This window comes from Coccinella septempunctata, chromosome X (assembly GCF_907165205.1).
Source record: "Coccinella septempunctata chromosome X, icCocSept1.1, whole genome shotgun sequence".
NCBI lineage: Eukaryota > Metazoa > Arthropoda > Insecta > Coleoptera > Coccinellidae > Coccinella > Coccinella septempunctata.
In genome coordinates, this window is record NC_058198.1 from 11,859,681 (window position 1) to 11,879,570 (window position 19,890).

Sequence of the window (19,890 nt, forward strand, 5' to 3'; positions counted from 1 at the left end):
TTGTCAGTTTGTTTGATTGTTTGTTTGTCTTTACATAACTCAGGAAACAGATGTCCGATTTTGATGAGAATTTCACTATTGTATAGAGAATTCATTATTTAAGGTTTCCATGCGGATTTTATTCCTATGAATAGAGGTATGGCAAAAAAATCCAGTTTTTATAAACAAGTCAAGAAGCAGTTGATTTCAGGCTGCCGACGCTGGGTAAACTATAAGAGATAGAGGAAAATGGTCGAGTAAAATTTTGTAGAGCTAGAAAATTTCTATGAAAAAGTCTGCGATGGCATATATCTACCTTCTGAAGATAAACCACAATCACAAATTTTGACATTTCCAATTTATTCCGAAATAATGTTTCATCGGAGCAGGGATTTTGACTGCCATGGAATGAACTTATATAGAAATGAATGTGACCATTATCTGCTGTATTTATTCTTTACTAGCTGACCCGGCAAACCTAGTTTTGCCATTTAAATTATTTCTAGGGTAGATAATAATAACTAACTCATCGTGATTGCTCGATTGGTCGTAAGAAAAAGGAATGCCTTTTTTTCTGTTCTGTACAATTTTTTTTGGGAATACTTTGTTATATAAACCTTGCCCTAACAATAATAAACACAACAAAAAAAGAATTGTCCAATTTGGTGCGATCGTTTGAACAATAAAGCATTTTGAAGTAAACCATAGATCCTCTTTTATTAATATAGATGAAAAATGCCTTCCAGAGCATAGTTTTTTAACGGATAATCCGCGACATATGACAGGTTGAAGAAGTACGAATTTGGAACAAGACAAGAAATGAAATCTACCTGGGATCGCAGTGTCACGTGACGGTTACTTCGACGTGAGGTTTAAAAGAGGCACGATCGATACCTATGTATGATCATTTCGATTTAGACTAGGATCGTATTTCAATAATTAGACTTTGTTTTCATTTTTCCTCCTAGTGAAGTCTTTTGTCACATGTTTATTAATTTTTTGATGTTTATTATTGAAGTTAATTATTCTTACTCTTTCACTTTCCACAGTGAGGTTTGTTGATTTTCTTTTCATATATGCTTTTTCGAATTATTTTAATCTAAAGCGTTTAAAAATGAAATATTACGCGATTAAGCTGGTCCAAAATACATGAAGAAATACTCGAAGAGGTTGAAAACCAATACAATTAATTATTTATACTCAACAATAGAATCTCCTACTCGAGAATCTCAAAAGTATAATAATCATTTTTCGTCGCTGAAAAATCAACGCCTCAAGCAAACTGAAATCCAAAGCAAGTTTCGAAAACAAATAATATTTCAACGGAAGGCTTTTTTCACGAGGTCCATTTTGGAGATTCATAACAGTGAATGGAAAATTCGATCCTTTTTAATGTCCCTTATAACTCAAACCCTTTGTTGACTGGACTAATTAGCCGAGCAACAGCCACGAAAAAGATGAACTGCTATCTGAACACCCCTCGTGCTATAAAATACATTCCGAAATACCTTCGACATAATTGGAATCAGGAAAAGTTTATTCCCATCTCCGAGTCTTTTTCATCATTGATGTTTACTCGATACAGAAATCTTCTAACAGTTCTAACCACGATATTTCCCTCAACTCCTGATCAGTCGCTTATCGAAGTTGTTTGTAGCAAGTTTCGCAATTAAAACAAAAGTACCCTGAGCCGTAATTGAAGCCGATTATCTGTACTCGAAGATAACTTCTTGAGAACAGTCAAACAGATATACCAATTTGAATGCAGCAGTTAAATTTGACTGCACATTCGAACGTTTAGGGCTGGATTCGAATGAAACACAATTGTTGAACCAGCAGGACAATAGAGCTCTGAGAAAGTAGTCTACAAGGAACAAGAAATAAACTTTAACTATTAATTTTCGGTTATCGTTCAGAGAACAAAAGACTTCAAAGTGTCTTTTACACTCCGATAAAACATGTTTGAGAATGCTCCAGTAAATGCCTCTCCTACCATGCGCAGCAATAAACGTTATAAATGGGCCCCCAAATTTAGCTCTCCACGTTTACCATATGGCCATCATGGGAAGGATCGCGGTTCGAATTTAATCTACTACAGAATGAACTTTTGCTTTCTTCGTTCATTCGCTGATACCAGGAATTTCGCGTGTGAACTTCGTCTGCTGCAAACATTCTGGGTGGAATAATTGGGGACTATTGGATTCATTCATTTCGTTCATTCTTCAATTGCTCTCTTTTCACGAGGGGTTGTTTGTTGAATCGAAATAATTATCGTGCTAAGACGACCTACTCGATTTTCCTACAAAAATTGATATATCCTAGTAATTTCCACAGATCACACGGTGGTTATCAGGATTGATTCTGCTCGCAGCAACATAAAATGATGTCAGCTGCAGCCAGATACTCACATAGACTGCAAGAACTGCTGTTGGCGAAAACTGTTTTTTACCGAGGTGAAATATTGTGGAAAGGCTTAAGGAGCTGATGTGTTTTGGCCAGATGATAATCTCCGGAAATTCAAAACAAGGATAAACAGGATCACTTTTCGTTCAGGATAATAACTAGTTGACATAAGAATCCCTCTCGCCGAGCGGACAAATATAAAAGAAGAATGTGCACATTGTAGACATGTGGATGATCTACTGCCACCCCATAAAAGTTTGCATAAGGCTCTTTTTCTGAGGTGCTCAAATTCAAGGACTTTCTTATGAATTAGTTGTTGCATTTTGCTCATGAAGCACACAAAATTATACGCATATACAGGGTGTAAATATTTCCCTGTTCGAAGTTATGTGGGACTTTCATATAATTATTCTTTTTTTGAGCACCCCTGCTTGGATATAGTTCCCTAAAATATAGCACCTGAAAAGCAAATTTCATTGTTTTTCGATGAAACCAGAAAACTTACGAAAATGAAATTGTGCAGACATTTTATGGGAACGAGAACGCCATGAAAATATTTTCGTGTCATTCCGGATAACAAACTGAATGTTAATTTCAGGAAAATGATAGATGCTGGTTCTATTTTGACCTAAGTTGATCGTCAGCGAAATAAATTTTTTCAATGGAAAAAGTGTATTTTTCACTTGCGTACATATTTTTGTTCAATACTCGACACACCTAAGATAATTCATTTAAAAAAAAAAGAAGAAAAAAACTGTATACATATAGCTGCGATAAAATTTATTATATGATTCGTTGTCAAAAAAGGGTGTGGGTCTAACACATAATTTTTTTTATGAGCAATTTATGCTCAAATATGTGCTTTCGACTTTGAAAACTTTGGAATCATTTCGGGTGCGGAAGCTCCATTCAAGCGAATGGAGATCGAGAATTCATGATTAAAATTCAAAACCATAAATCGACTGTAGAGGCATCTGTTGAAACATTTCACATTTGACATAATATTTTGTTCAAATTTCGAATGATGGGAATATATTTATAATTATTTATATAAATGACAGTTAGTGGTCAGCATTCTTTACCCTTGGTCTTTTCTGGCTCATCATTCCACAGAGTCCGCAGGAATGTGGTTTTTCCTACGAGGTAAACATACTTTTTTTTCGTAAATAGTTAGTTAGATATTAATTAATTTTGAAAACATCTCGAATTATTTTATTTATAAATGAATGGTGCTTTGAAATTCGTAATGAAATTGGTTGCGTCACTATGGAAACGTATTAATGTTGAATTGTCAAACTTGACGAATATAAATTTAATACTGGTGTTTTCGAAAACAAAACAGTGTTAAATGATAAGTGATGATGAATTGTCCATTTCTGAGACTCCTCCAGAGTTGGTTGAGTAAGGGAATACTGTTTCATTTGAATTATTGCCAAAAAAAAATCAAGAGACAAGTACGAATATACATATAAACGCTTTATGGACTATTGTAGGAGTAAAAACACGAGTTCTCGGAAAATGTTGTAATGGCATACTTCTCCTCAAATAACACTAAATATAACAAACTGCAATGCATCGAGTTTTTCGAAATATGAGTTAATTCCTTATAAATCATTCATACAGAACACTAACAACTGTAAGGAATGAACATTTCCTAACAATAAAGAAATGAATATTTCCTAACAGTTGGGAAATCTAGACTTTATTTTGAGAAATTTCGGCTAAAATTTAAAATTTCCTAACGATTGGCGGAAAGTTATATTTATCCTACATTCTTCTATCTGCAATTTCCATGAAATAATCTGTATTGTTACGAATCGTTTGAGTCAAAAGGTTTCCCCTTACAGTTTTGATTTGAAATAGTCAAATATATTTTCGATGTAAGAAATGATGCCATTCTTTGTAAAATTTTTATCGCTTTTATTTTTGGGTGATGAAAATCCGAATATCCCATTATAGGTTATATAAAAAAGTCAGAAGAACAACACCGTCGAGCCTCGTATTCATATAATCACTTTTTCCTATACAAGACACGAAGGCCCCAAAAATAAATTGTTTTCATCGAAAATTTCATCAGCATGATCGAGAGCAGAAATTCTTCATTCTACTGCAGTAAACTTCCCGAGAAGAACGCAGTGAAACACTCTTGTATTGGTAAAAAATTTCAGTGTTTTTTCATGTAAAGCCGGTGGTCTTTGATATATTCCATAAACATTCTATTCATTTGTGCGTTTACTCTTAAAAATCGAATATATCTTAAAGTGATGCAGCTGGGGCCTGTTTTGCAGCAAAATCTCCTGTCTTCCTTCAATAATTTGGTATACTATCATGGTATGGGTTATGATATAAATATGGGTAAACTATTCTCTACTTAATTACGATTTCCTACGTACAGTTTGTTATTCGTATTATTTTGGAGGAAACATTTTTAGTTAGCATTCAACGATAATATACCTTCATGGAAATTCATAACTATTGATAGGACCAAATGTGCCTTGAAAAGCTATTGCGGCAATAGCTTTTCAAGGTAAGTATTGCCCATTATGGTTATGAATCGCCCTTTCACAATATGAGTGACACGGTTTATGTATAGGTATAACAAAGAGTTTCATCAAACTAGAATTATTCAATATCATACAACTGAACCCATCAACATTCAGTTGTGTGGAAAGATATACATAATAGGTACTTCGAAGTTTGATTTTGATATTCTAAAATTTTTCTTTGATATTATACAACATTAGATTATCACATTTTTGGATTTCCCAACTAATTTTGACTCGTTTCAAATATGAACCAATACTTTTTATCGAAATATACATTTCTTCGTGTGAAACACAAGAATTATTTCATTGAGAGATGCTCTAATTTAAGACAGTTTTTGATTAGGCATTCGTTCACACATCTCAGAATTCATACATTGCTCTCCTAGAATGCTCTATGAACATATACAGGGTGTGAAATAAATAAGTCTGGAATAAAATTAATATTTCTTCAACCAATAACTCAAAATGCAAACGGTGAAACCTGTCAATTGATTTCCAAATACTCTCATTTTCTGGAATAAAATTCTTCACCCCCTTGTCCGCAACCCCATCCGTCTTCCGTTCTTCTAGTGGAAACATATACCATGAATGTCCCCGTTGGGAAAATAATATTAATAGTTTCCCAACCAATGAATCGAAATAATTGAGACGCTGATTTCCAATTGTATCTACCTATTTTTTGGCAGTAATATTGAATATTGTTCTTCAACCTATTATCCCCAATTCTACCCAATAACTCACGGAAAAACGAATTTCACCATAGTTCTTATATTCATATTATGAAGAGTATATATTTAATTATTTTTGAAAGCTCTTTTTTGAAGTCCTGACAATCACTGAAATAAAAATAAAGATAATGGTAAATTTCGTTTTTTCGTGAGTTGTTGAGTAGGGTTACGGCTAAGGGGTTGGAGGAAAATATTCGTTTTATTGACAAAAAATAAGTACAATCGAAAATACTGATTGAAATTCAATCTGGGAGGATTCTGCATTTTTAAACTTTTTGGGGTTTTCCCCCCCAATCTCTACAATTCAGAAGATTTTCGGAAATTGATTTTCGTCTGATGAAGGAGTCTGATTTAGACTCCGAAACGTTACTATATATAATTAAAATTTCAAAGTTCTTTCTTTCAGTTCATTGTCAGGCAACAATTTTTTCTACTTGATTTGCTCCTGACAAATAAGTGAAAGAATTAGCGCAAGAGCAAATCGTTTATTCCAATATTTTAATTGATTTTGATCCAGAGATTGGGAATTAAAACCCCAAAAATTTTCAGAAAATACAATCGAAAATCATTCAACTTGTTCCAGGGTCTTAATTTCAAGGTATTGCTTGATAAACTTTTTATCATATTATTCTCAAGAGACTTTTATGTTTCTTTTTATAACCACAAAAAAAAGGTATTAACTGAAAGTTCATATTAATATATTTCTTACCTACATAAGTTGTTCAACCAGTGTTTCGTTATCACAGTAGCATCTTCAGGTGAAGGTTAATGAAACTGTTTTAATTTGAAGTTATTGGTTGAGAGTTCATTTTTTCAAGTGTCTTCTGTGCTTCTTCTGATAACCACAAAATAAAAAAAAAGATTATGGTGGAATTCCAATTTTCGTAAGAAATAGTATATGTTTCTATTTGAAGAATGGAAGATCGATGGAGATATGGCTAAGGGATTGAAGAAAAACACTCAATTTTATTTCCACAAAATGAAGGTAATTGAAAATTAATTGACGGGTTTCAGCATTTACATTTTCAGTTATTATTATTTGTTGAAGAAATATTAATTTATTCCAGACTCATGCCGAAACCTGTATTCATTACTATGCAAAAAGAGTCAGCCTTTATTTTCATATAGTTCCTCCGATTTTTAGTTCAATTATGGATTTTTATACCATCGCCCACGTCAATTCCATTTTTGAAACAACAATCGTATCTTTCCAGAGTTGTTCACTCAAAAGAAGCTGTGTAAATTAAGCAAGGCCTACGAGTACTGTACCCAGTGATACTCTAAGCTACTGCCAGTGAATGACAATGACTTAAAACCGACAATAATCAATTTTGCATCCGTTAAAATCTCAAGTTTCCTTTATGCCATTCTAATCCATTCCTGAGAGTAATCTCCGTTTGATATTACTTCGAGTTGTTGCGACATGAAGTAAAAAAAAAAACAGATCCAGCATCGATATTGGATAGATTGAAGGCACATTTGCAGTGGAAATAATGTGGGCGGTGCTTGAAAATAGCGCCTAGTTAAAACAAAGTATTTTAATGGAGGGTGATGAAGTCTTTAAGCGGGCCCGCACTTTTTCACTGGATCGACCCTACCGGTAGACATATGATGCTAAGGGCCGAACATATTCGTCAAGTCCCTTGAAATAATTGACTCGTTTTCCCGTAATCTATTCCAGTAATGGAAATATCCCAGGGGTATCGGAAAAAATTCGGTTTTCTTTGTTAACATCCTGCAATGGAGAGGGGAAGGAAAAAACATTTTCCGCTAATTTTTCACTGATTATATTCTCCTAGAAAATCATTGTCTGGAAGGCTAGATGGGAAATGGCCTGACTTAAGATAATTGAAACGGCGGTTATGTTTGATTGGTTTTTCAGTCAACTGGAATTCACAGGTCTTATTCATGTCGTTGAAATGGTTTAGGATATTCGTGCATTCCAGTGTTTTTTCTAAAAAATATCAACACGTTGAATGTCATAAAAGACACGTTTACTTTCTGAAGTTCTGCAAGGAAGCGATAAAAAGAGAAACACCATTTTATTTGAGTCAAAAGCAAGATTTGGCTATTATTAATTTGAGTACTGAAGGCATTTCTAACGACGAGGGTGATCCTCCACCAAGATCAGCAGAAGATTTTTAACGCAGAGATGATATTCCTCCCAGTGCAATTGAAGGACAAGTTAGGTACCTATTATTATTTATTTTTTTCTTCATTCATCATCAAGTCTTCGAATAAAATTTGATGAAAGCCTAATCATTCACGTTTTTTTCTCGTTTTCTGCTCTGTTTCTTTGTTTCTGATATTATTTCGAAATGGAAAGAGGATGAAGAAATTTTTGAATCAATAGAAAAGAAGCCCTTCAGTATTAAAAGAAATGAATAAGGGAAAGGTCGAATCAAACAAAACGATAAAGGGGCTATCGGAGAAAATTTCAAGGATACTGAAAACTGATGAATTAGGTATAGCCCAAAAATCGGAAAACACGGTGAGACGGTTCTACAGTAGGCTGAAAGAAAAAACACCTAATGAGTTCCTTTAAAACGTCATATATGAAATTCAGAGGTTTGATTGTGAGAACGTTTATATTGGACAGACTGGACGCTATCTGAAGACAAGGATCACTGAGCATAGAAGAGATAATATGACTTATGCACATAATCCAAAAAAGAAAATATAACAGCCCTTGCAGATCATGCAAGTGAACAACTTCATTCATTCTGATATCGATTGAAATTTATTCTGGGAGGATTCTGCATTTCTTAATAAACTTTTTAGGGTTTTCACTCCCAATCTTTGAAACAAAATCAATTAAAAATTAAATAAACGATTTGCTCCTGCGTAAATTCTTGCACTAATTTGTCAGAAGCAAATCAACTAGAAAAAATTGTTGCCTGACAATGAACTGAAAATAAAGAACGTTGAAATTATAATTTTATGTTGTAACGTTTCGGAGTCTATATCAGACTCCTTCATCAGACGAAAATCAATTTTTGAAAATCTTCTGAATTGTGGCTTTTGTTTGACATTAATTGTCAATACGTAGAAACAGAGACTGCATAGAAACGTTGATTCATTTAATTTTGAAATTACCGGATGACAGTTCCTTCTTCAGTAAGTTTATCCAAATATGATCTATTCCAACCGAACAACTTGCCAAATTATTATCTTGATCCAATAGAATACACGTAGACTCTTTAATCTTTCGTTTATAATGGTCTGGTTCCGTCATTGAAATTTTAGTGTTATTCCAATCCATCATGTGGTCTCCCGTATTAGAACAATATGATCTGCGATCTGTGGTCGATTAATTTCTCTATTTTCAATATTATTTTTATGTTCGCGTTTTCTTATTTCTAGAGGTCTGGAAGTTTCACCAGTATAAGTTTTACTACAAATACAGGGTATATGTAAATACAATGTTTTTATTTTTGTTTTTGTTCAAAGGTTTAGTTTTTGTTAAAATAGATCTTAAATCATTTTGCGTTTTGAAAACAGTTCTTATGTTGAACTTCAAACCGATTCTTCTTATTTTTTCCAAAAGGCCATTAACGTAATTCCTTATGTTAATTGATGAAAATTAATTTTCGTCTGATGAAGGAGTCTGATATAGATCTCGAAACGTTACAACATAAAATTATAATTTCAATTTTCTTTATTTTCAGTTCATTGTCAGGCAACAATTTGTTCTAGTTGATTTGCTTCTGACAAATTAGTGCAAGAATTTACGCAGGAGCAAATCATTTATTTCATTTTTAATTGATTTTGTTTCAGAGATTGGGAGTGAAAACCATAAAAAGTTTATTAAGAAATTCATTCGTTCAGCTTCGACGATGTTGAAATTTTAGGAATGCAACGAGACCTAAGCAAAAGAATTTTACATGAAATGATATCTATCAGAAAAATTGAAATTCAGTAAATGAGAGAAGTGATATTACGAACCTCAATACATCATATTTCAATTTGGTCTCAAAAATAAATAAGAAGTGATTTTATCTCTGTTTTTTTTTGGTCGTCTTTATCTTTTCTATTCCACAATATGCCTAAAAGATGACAGCTATCAGTAAACAGTTGAATTTCATGAAGCAGATTGACGCCATAAGGCCATGTAGTTGAATTTTAGGTCGGTCTTTTTCACCCTTTTCCTTACTTTTAATACTGCGTTTGGAAGAAAATGTTAATTTTTCTAAGGATCGTTTTCACTGTTTTCTTAACAGAAATTTTATAATTGATAGAACCAACCAGTGATATGAGTTTTTACACATTTTCCGCTTAAAAAATGTGCGTGACTCTGCTCTGTTTTCAATTGTACTCATGTTTTTGAGTTTACATTGTTGTTTATTTTTAGACTATGGACCTGTGAAATTGTTACTGTTCAAATTTATATATGTGTATATTTCATTTGTTTTGTATTCATCTGTAGGATTGCTCAGTGCCAATTTTATATTAGTTGAGTACCCCTTTTCAGAGCCTTTGAAGAATATTTCGAATAAACCGAAACGTCGGTAAATTATTGAATTGAATTTTGTTTGATTCGACCTGAAACCTATCAACCCTTTCTCTCATTAAAATAATTTGAAGATTTCCTAATGAAATAATGAAGTTTGTAATATTTTTTTGTATAAGCGTCGCAACATTGAAAATATGTTATTCAGATAGGTCAGTTCTCCGTGGAGATCTAATAGGGACATTCTGTATATACAGTAGTTAGTGATGAGCCTGAAAGGTATGCTTCAGTAAGGGGCAGAATTTTTCGGGTTCAATTCTGAGGACTATAGAAAATAATGACTCGAAAGCAATTTTCCCCGAACTATATCTTTTCATTACGGAATCAGTTCAGCAAGAAATCTCTTAATCGTTTTTCCGAACAACGCTATCTCGAATCCGTACAGAAAAATAAGTTCATATAATTTTATCTGAAGAAAGATATTGGAGCGGATGAAAACGTTCGTTTGTGACTTAAGTGGATATATTTTATTTACCGTATAGTCGGATGGAGCCCTCGGTTTCCCCCAGAGAGTTCTTGGAGATACATCGATAGTTACCGAAGTCCCCTGTTTGTAGGTTTCGCACCGTCAATTTCATGTGCGCTCTGTAGCTGTTCTCCATCGTCTCCGTCCCGTACTTCTTTGTTGGCAGCAGCATCACGTTGTCGTAGACCCAATAGCTAATGGCTCTGGGGTAGGCCTCAGTATGACAATCTATTGTCACGTCAGTGCCTGCTGGGGCACCCACCAGTTGGTTCGGCACCCATATCATGGGGGAGACTGCAACAAATAAAAAAATCAGAACGAGGTTTGAACATTCCGCGGATATTTGCCTGGTGTAGATTGATTGCTACAAATAGCTTGTCGTCTACGATTGACTGTCAGGAAAATTCCATATTCAGTTAGGGCGCTCTAGAAATGTGAACGTGTTTCCCTCACAGTACAAGCGGTGGAACATCCACATGGGGAAAAGAAGTATGAGGAATCATTTGTCTTGTTTTTTGATAAATCGATTTCTTCGTCCATTTATTATACATTATGAGTAACAAAAACGAGCGAAATTCATATTTCGGTGCTTATTTCAAATTACGCAACTTTTCATGTATAATTGAGGGCTTTGTCATAGTGTAGTAAATTTTTTTTGGATGACATCCCTATTTTTGTATGCTAGTAACGAATACACCTTTTGCTGCTGGCAATAACTTAGTAATTGATCAACACATATTCATTATAGCGATGAAATGCTTTATCATATCTAATTAGATTTTTTTATGCATTTTGATGTCAATAACATACTACTAATTGATTAATTATCTGAAATCCCAATAACAAAAATGAACGAAGGCGTGATCGATACGTTCTTTATTCTGATAACTGAAAGATCAAATAGAGCACCATAAGTGTCTTGTCATTGTCCCTACCTGAAATAAACAATGTGCGTCGACCTTTGCTGAGTTTCGAGAGGTAAATATAGATATAGTTCTGACTTATTGTCTTCTAGATTCTAAATTGCGTTGGCCAAAGCTTTTTTCGTTTTTCTTTTTTTTTTGTGTAGCAGGGGGAAAATCTGCAAGACAGACGAACACACCCTCTCCTGGGGGGGAACAAGTGTGGGGATTCTCACTCTCCTGAGCTCGAGACCCACTAAAAACCCTAACCTGCTTCTTCATAGGCTCCGGGCATTTTGCCTTTTAACCAGTTGACTCTTATGGTTTCTAGACTCTCACACGATCATAGTCGTGTTGATAGTTGAATGCTGCCTATATCTTTTATAGGTTAAGCTCTTCTTTGGTTACTTTTTAAATACTTAACTGATCTCTCGGTCTTCGGTGGTAAGTTCTTGACCTTCTAGCTTCTTCTGTTGGATCGTAGTCGACTTATCTTCGTAGTTCCTCATTTGGATGTTGTGGGTCTTGGCTGAGAAGCCCCATGCATTCATATGTGAGTTGTGGTCGCGCGATAGTTTTAATCATCGTCAACTTGATGTTCTTATTCATATGACTTTTCTGCCTATGAGTGGATAAGGTCTTCTCATTGCGGCTTTTGTTTTATCAACTGCACTTTCGATGTGGTTTTTCCATGTTAGTCCTTTGTCAAGCTTCACTCCAAGGTATTTTGCTTCATTTTCCCATTCATCCTCTTCTCTATCAACTTCAAGGTTTTCTTCCATTCTCAATCTTCTCTTTTGCAGTAATTTATTTATTTATTTGGATAATGAGTAAAACCGCATCCCTCTTCTTTTGTTTTCAAGTTATAAGTGAGAACAAATTTTTCGACTTTTTGTATTGATTCCTCTATTTTGTAAAATTTCTGTGATATCGAAAAACAAATTTTGCGTTCTATAGACCATTTATCATGTAGAATGCAGTCGCGTATTCAAAGATTTTTTTCATTCTGCCCCAGTGATATAGTAGTAACTTTCCTTTTTTAATATAAGCCCTATGTTATTTTTAAATATTCCATTCCTATATCTTTTTCTGTTAGAATATTAATATCTAAATAATAAACCTAAGGAAATCCACTAAAGGAAAGCCTGTGTGTGGAGACATTGAAAACCTGACACAATATAAAATGATGAAGTTCATCATATTTTCAATGAAAATGACCTGCCAACTTTAAAAAACAGACCTTTTAGTTTTTTTTTAATGAAAAAACAATTAGGGACAAGACGTATATAATATAGGTAGGTATTCCTAATCCGAAAAAAATATGGGACTGAAATATATAGAAATAACAGGGTTTATGTTTAAAAAAATGAAAGTTACCTGAAGTGGTGGAATGAAAAAATCTTTGGCTACGTAAAAAAATTTTTCAATATCACTGAAACTTTATGAAATAGGGGCACCAATTCAAAGAGCAGTAAAATGAGTTCACTTAAAACTTGAAAAAAAAGAAGATGGAGGGATGCGGTTTTGGCTATTATCCATCTTTTAAGAATCGTGGTCGGAAAAGTGCCATCCAATTTTCCCTAGCTCTTACGGTTACAGAGCTGCCATTCAATTCAATCGAATTTTGCCCACTCTGTACTCGTCAGTTTCTGCTAGACTCATTCTTATTAGGTGCTTTCTCAGGCGACAATCCAGTAAGGTATAACATATTCCTGCCAAGATCCAGATACTCCTTAAATCTCTCAAGGATCTTTTTGGAGTGTTCCAGTCTCGAAAGATCCCTCTAGAGTAATTCTCTCTCGGTTTATTCCTTCTCCTGAAACTCTTGGAGGAGTTTGTGCTCCTTTCCTGGAGAGTGAATTGGCCTCTTCATTTCCTCTGATATCCGTGTAACCAAGAGCCAACAGACCATGTTACTTTTGTCTAATCCGTTGAGACCACTTGTACTCAAACTCTTCCAATTTAAATAGTCCTGATTCATAAACTTCATATTTTATGTACCACCATAAAAAAATCTAGTGGTGCTAACTCAGGTCGTCGAGCAGGCCACTCGATGGGCCTCTTTCTACCAATCCATTCAACATAATTATTGTTCAAGTTGTCAAAACGTTTCATTTCGCATTCTAGCGTTTTATTCTGGGAATTGGGAGGTAGTTTATTGGACAAGGGGATAACTTCACAATAAAGGACCTATTTTGTGAAATTCCGTCCCCAAATTCGAGAAGTTTGTTATCTTAGGAAATTTTTTGAAAATGAACGCGACTTAACAAGACAAGCCGAAACCTGTCTCACTTTTCATCCAGATAAATCTGCAGCATCATGGATTTTTCCAGTACCCACGACAGCGTAGCCCATACACAGATGAGCAGATGGAACTATGGAACAAATCATGAAAATTCTAATTTGCTGAACCTATATAATTGAATATGCCGAACAAATACACTCCTCCTGATAAAGTGTAATAAAGCGCCAAATGAACATGTTTCCGTTAACAATTCGAATGACAAGAATAATTCCATGATTTCGATGGAAGAGTGATTGGATATTTTGTAGCCGAATCAATTATTTCATTCGGTAGAATTAATTCAATGATAGCATGATTACTGCGCCAATGTATCATTCGAATTTACCGTATTTTCAGTGGCAGGATCTTTTTCATACTTATTGAAGCATTTGTTACGAAATCTATATTGAAGGGAACACAGTATAGAACTTCGTAGTATTTGGAAATTTGTATTCAATTCAAATAGAGCAAAACTTCAATTAATACAAACAAAATTCCCTCAACTGCGTCTAACGCATTTAACGCTACCACGTTATATTCAGAAATATTCATTCGCCCCATTTTCCTTAGAATTTTCGTTGGAAAAACGCCAAACACACCGAATTATATTTTAGCTGGGATTTTCCATAGAGAACAAAGAAATATAGAGAAGAGATATGTACTCTGTCAGAATTATTTTCTAATACTGACATATAATGCGACATCTTGAAACTCATTGAAGTTTTAAACGTCGTAACTTCTTGTAACTACATAGTTAAGAATCCCACCAAAAATATTTGCATGTAAAATGTTGTTAGACCAAGAAGATATAGCAAAGGAGGCGCAATTTACCAGTTCGTCGTGAAGATGTGACGTCCTTGGAGGCTTATGACAAGCTAAATTGACTTAACTGGTGTCGTTGGCAGTGGCGTGGAATTAGAATGTTCATAATTAATAATTATTCAAACTATTTTGAAGATCCTTATTCGAAATTCGCTTGATGAAATTAGAATCAATTTATGTTTATACTGTCTCCTCATGCCTGCTTTGAAAATTCATTTTTACCGTCTATCTTCCTAAATGATGATATTCAAGTCAACTTTTATATTGTCAGGCATCAATTTTAGATGCTGCACTGCATTCGTTTCCACATCAGAATACATTTTGTTCGGATAATCATATATCGACAATTTTTTATTTTGTTCATTTAGTACATATGACTTGAGTATTGAACTTCACAACCTCGCCATATATTGCCGTTGGTGTACTTCAAATTTGATATGTCTGCACTGACTGTTCTCGTGCACTTTGACAGATATCACAGTGGTGCTTGTCGCCGTTAAGAATTAGTTTATACAGGGTGAGTCTTTGACTCGTACAAGCATTTGAACTGATTCTTGAGGTCGGAAAAAAAACTTTTTTCCTATAACTTTTTTCCGATTCACCACTGATAAAAAGATATAGCCATTTTAATCTTTAAAAAAGAGTTGCATTAGGTCGAAGTAACCAATTTTTCGAATTTCACACATATTTTTCATTTTTGAACATAAAATTACTCGGAAACGGCGCATTATACGAGAAAATATGAGGAATACTTTTATTTTACAAAATGTTCGAATATTTATTAGGTAGCGTCCAATTTAGTTTCAAGAGTTGGGTTCTTTGAATTTTTTGTATTTTTATGGTACGTAATGGTCATAATGAGAAAACTGGAAGACCTGGGTGATAATTTATGTTTGAAAATGATTCATCAAATAAATGAAAAACTATATTCCACAATTTATCTCATTCAATGAAACAGTTTGTGACAAAAAATAACATTTTTTATGGTTTTTTAGCAGCCTGTATGTTTGAACTTAGCCGATTCGGAAAAAAAGGTAAATGAAAAAGTATTTCTTTTGACCTGAGAAATCTACTGTTAAAATATTTGTACGCGTCGAAGACTCACCCTGTATAACTATAGATGCCAGATGCCTGTTAAAATAAAGTTTACTGTTTCAAATTCTGATTATATTGAGATATGAAGGCACTACAGCTGCCTTTTACAAACAATAACAGATTATTTTGAATATTCGAAAAGAAAATGTATGAACCAAGATGTGCAGACAAATAAAGTAAAACAAATTCCTAGCTTGATGGAAAAATGGCTTGAAAAAGACTTGTACGAATATAAGAGCTACACAGGTCACTGTTTCAGGAGAAGCTCTGTAACTCTTCTGGCCAATTCAGAGGCACCATTACATCCATAAAATGTCTTGGTGGTTGGAAATCTGCATCCGTCGCAGAAGCATATATAGAAGATAGTTTAAATAACAGAATTGAGATTTCGAACAAAATATTGAAATGTCCACCTTCTCCAAAAAAAAGAAAAAAAAATTGTCTTATAAAATTGTGAATTCAACTCTTCAAGAAATATCTAGAACAATCAATATGATCAGCAGCAACATGAAATATCTATGTTGGAAGTCATTGTTCAAACTTTACTAGCAATTATTGAATTATTAATTAAATCATTAAAATTAAATTGTTTTATGATGAATTATCAACTAAAATTGATATTAAAAATAAATCCTTCAAAAAGTTATATATTAAGTGTGTTTTGACCATCTGGGCATATATTTTTAAGCACTTATCGATTCCTAATAGTGACTATAATCTCCACAAGGTTCAATTCATAAGTTCCATATTTTTTGAAAAAACTAAAGCAAAACTGTATGGTTATGGTCTATGGTTCAACCATACTTTCGGTCGTTTGCACAACATATGAGGAAAAATATTAAAGAAAAGTGGCTTGGACCACGAGATTTTCCACTTCACTTTTACCAATGAAGGATTCGACGAAATAAAACAACATTTCCTGATATTACTGAGAATGGAACATCCATAATGTGAAAAAGAGGACTGAGAAATGAACCGTCTCCAAGATATCACCCGTGTTTGGAAAGTGCAATTTCTTCCAAACCGCAGGATAAGGAAGAATTCCTGCGGGATAAGTGGGAGAATAGAACCTTTCCCGTGAAATGTGTATCAAATTATTTCGTCGGCCGGCAGTTCCGCAGGTGCCGCGTCGCGTCTTCTGTTCAACAGGAGCAGCGCGCCTGCGAACATGATCGGGACATTGGCGTAGGATGGTCGGAAATTGTGGATTACAAACAGGGCACTATCGGGCGTTTTATAACATTCGTATATTGAAAAATGTGATACCTGATGAAACTTCATAGTCATAGTCGAATAAATATACAGAGTGTTCCAGAACGAATGATTAAGCAATCGATTGAAATTCAATCTGGGAGGATTCTGCATTTTCTCAAACTTTTCAGGGTTTTCACTCCCAATCTCTGGAACAAAATCAATTGAAAAATTTAAATAACCGATTGGCTACTGCGTAAATGCCTGCACTAATCAAGTAGAACAAATTGTTGCCTGACAATGAACTGAAAAAAAATACTTTGTAATTATAATTTTGTGCAATAATGTTTCGGAGTCTCTATCAGACTCCTTCATCAGACGAAAATCATTTTCGAAAATCTTCTGAATCTTAGCTTTTATTTGACATTAATTTTCAATACATAGAAACTGAGACTGCATAGAAACTTTGATTCATTTAATTTTGAAATTTCCAGATGACAGTTTCCTCTTCAACAAATTAATCCACATATGATCTATTCATACCGAACAATTGGCCGAATTATTATTTTGATCCAAAAAGTCCACGTAAACTCTTTAATCTTTCGTTTATAGTGATCTAGTTCTGTCATTAAAGTTTAAGTGTTTATTCCAATCCATCATGTGGTCTCCTGTATTTTAACAAACATGATCTGCGATCTGTGATCTATTAATTTTTAATATTATTTTTATGTTCGCGTGTTCTTATTTCTAGGAGTCTAGACGTTTCACCTGTATAAGTTTGACCACAAATACAGGGAATGTTGTAAATACAATTTCTTGATTTTTGTTTTTCATTCAAAGGTTTAGTTTTTGTTAGTATAGATCTTAAATCATTTTGTGTTTTGAAAACAGTTGTTAGGTTGAATTTAGAACCGATTCTTCTTATTTTTTCTGAAAGGCCATTAATAAAAGGAATTAAGTGCAATAAATATTTGTTTTGACGGTTTGTTGTTCCTGATCATTATTATGATTTTGGTTAGACATTTTCCTTTCTGAATTCAATATTGATGTTTCAATAAAATCTGTCGGGTATTGATTATCCCAAAGAAATTTTTTAATGAATTCAATTTCATTATTTCTAATTTCGGGTGTAAGATGAAATCAGATTAGCACTATCTTAAAGTGTTTTTATAATAACTCTTCTGACTTACCTGGTGATTGGAATAAAAATTTAAATATCTATTAGTATGTGTCTGTATATGTTTTACCACAAATACAGGGAATGTTGTAAATTCAATTTTTTTATTTTTGTTTTTCATTCAAAGGTTTAGTTTTTGTTGGTATAGATCTTTGATCATTTTCTGCTTTGAATTATGTTGAATTTGGAACCGATTCTTCTTATTCTTTCAACAAAAAAACTATTTTCAAAACACAAAAGGATTTAAGATCAATACTTACAAAAACTAAACTTTTGAATGAAAAACAAAAATAAAAAAATTGTATATACAACGTTTCCTGTTGTTAAACTTATACAGGTGAAACGTCTAGACTTCCAGAAATAAGAAAACGCGAACATAAAAATAATATTAATCATGTTTGTTCTAATACAGGAGACCACATGATGGATTGAAATGAAACTAAAATTTTAATGACAGAACCAGATCATTATAAATGAAAGATTAAAGAGTCCATGTGTATTTTGTTGGATCAAAATAATAATTTGGCCAATTGTTCGGTAGGAATAGATCATATTTGGATTTTGTTCCAGAGATTTAGGGATGTTTATTAGCTATTCTGCCTTTATAGAATCTATGTGATAAATTCATCATGATATTTTCAAATTTTGAACCTGAAAGCCTATTATTGTACTTACAATGGGTCAACTTTTCTTCGATTAGCCACCGACTTAGTCTCTGAATATTTTCCTACAATTTCTAAACTAGTTTTCTGTGGACGTACTTCTCTGAAGGCTGTATGGTTACCACACTAACTAATTTCCAAAAACAATGAGGATCTATTCAATAATTTGTCAGTTTGTTCCAATAAATTAACAATGTTTAATTTGGAGTTTCTACTTTCCGTCCCTCAAAACAAGTCATTGAAAGATGTCAAAACTTGGCATCATGAATTTGTTGTAGATATTTAACTCTCTCTAAAGCAGGAATTCAATAAACGTTTAAAACTGCAATGTTGGTGGGAAAGATTAACAGTATTTTGAGGTCTAGCTATGTAGCATAACGAGTATCATCGCAACCACAGAATAAATGAATAAAAATTTGATTGATTCACACTGTATGCTCGACAGATTAAATGAAAAAAATTCTCTGATGGATTCAGGATGTAAGAGCCCTTCAAAAGACGCAATAATCACCCCATTTTTCTTATTCAAAATTTAGGGGTTAGGGTTGTAACACTAAGGGTTAATAATATGAACGTGAAATTGATCTTAGTTATGAATAAATTCATTCCACCTGTAGTCTTGTCTGCTTCTTGTATAGGTCTATTACTATTGCCATTTTTTCTGGAAAAAAAATGAGCAATCAAACAACATTTTATTTGCTCTTCTTTTAGGTGATTTCTGTAAATTGATTCTCTTTTTATTTTGTGTTTTTGAACATTCATTCTGTTTCTATGAATTGATATGTTTCACTTCAAATTCGTGATTTGTTTTTGCTTTTCAATAATTTCTCTTCACATGGCGGTAAAAAAGATAGAGGGATTATTGTCAGACATTACTGAACTTCAGCAACATATTTGAACAATTCATACCGTGAAAGTTTGTAGATGAAAATTAGCAAGATATTTAATTCATTCGTTTTTCAGTACCGAACCTAACTTATAATTTTCATTGATTCATTGCATTCTCGATATCGAATGATTTCAAATAATACAACAATCTTTCGCCCGAGTTTTCAAACAAAATTTTAAACGAAAGTATTTCATAATCTCCGATGGTTTATTTACACAAATATTTTCGAAGCAGCC

General features: G+C 33.5%; 1 protein-coding gene across 3 annotated transcripts in view; it reads right to left on the bottom strand.

Moving 5' to 3' along the window:
• LOC123321652 (lachesin) overlaps positions 1-19,890 on the bottom strand; it is a 437,549-nt gene that overhangs the window by 48,976 nt on the left and 368,683 nt on the right. For all 3 annotated transcript variants that reach the window (XM_044909375.1, XM_044909374.1, XM_044909373.1), the window contains exon 6: positions 10,642-10,926. In XM_044909375.1, the coding sequence (XP_044765310.1) occupies positions 10,642-10,926 (285 nt within the window). The remainder of the gene's footprint in view (positions 1-10,641; positions 10,927-19,890) is intronic.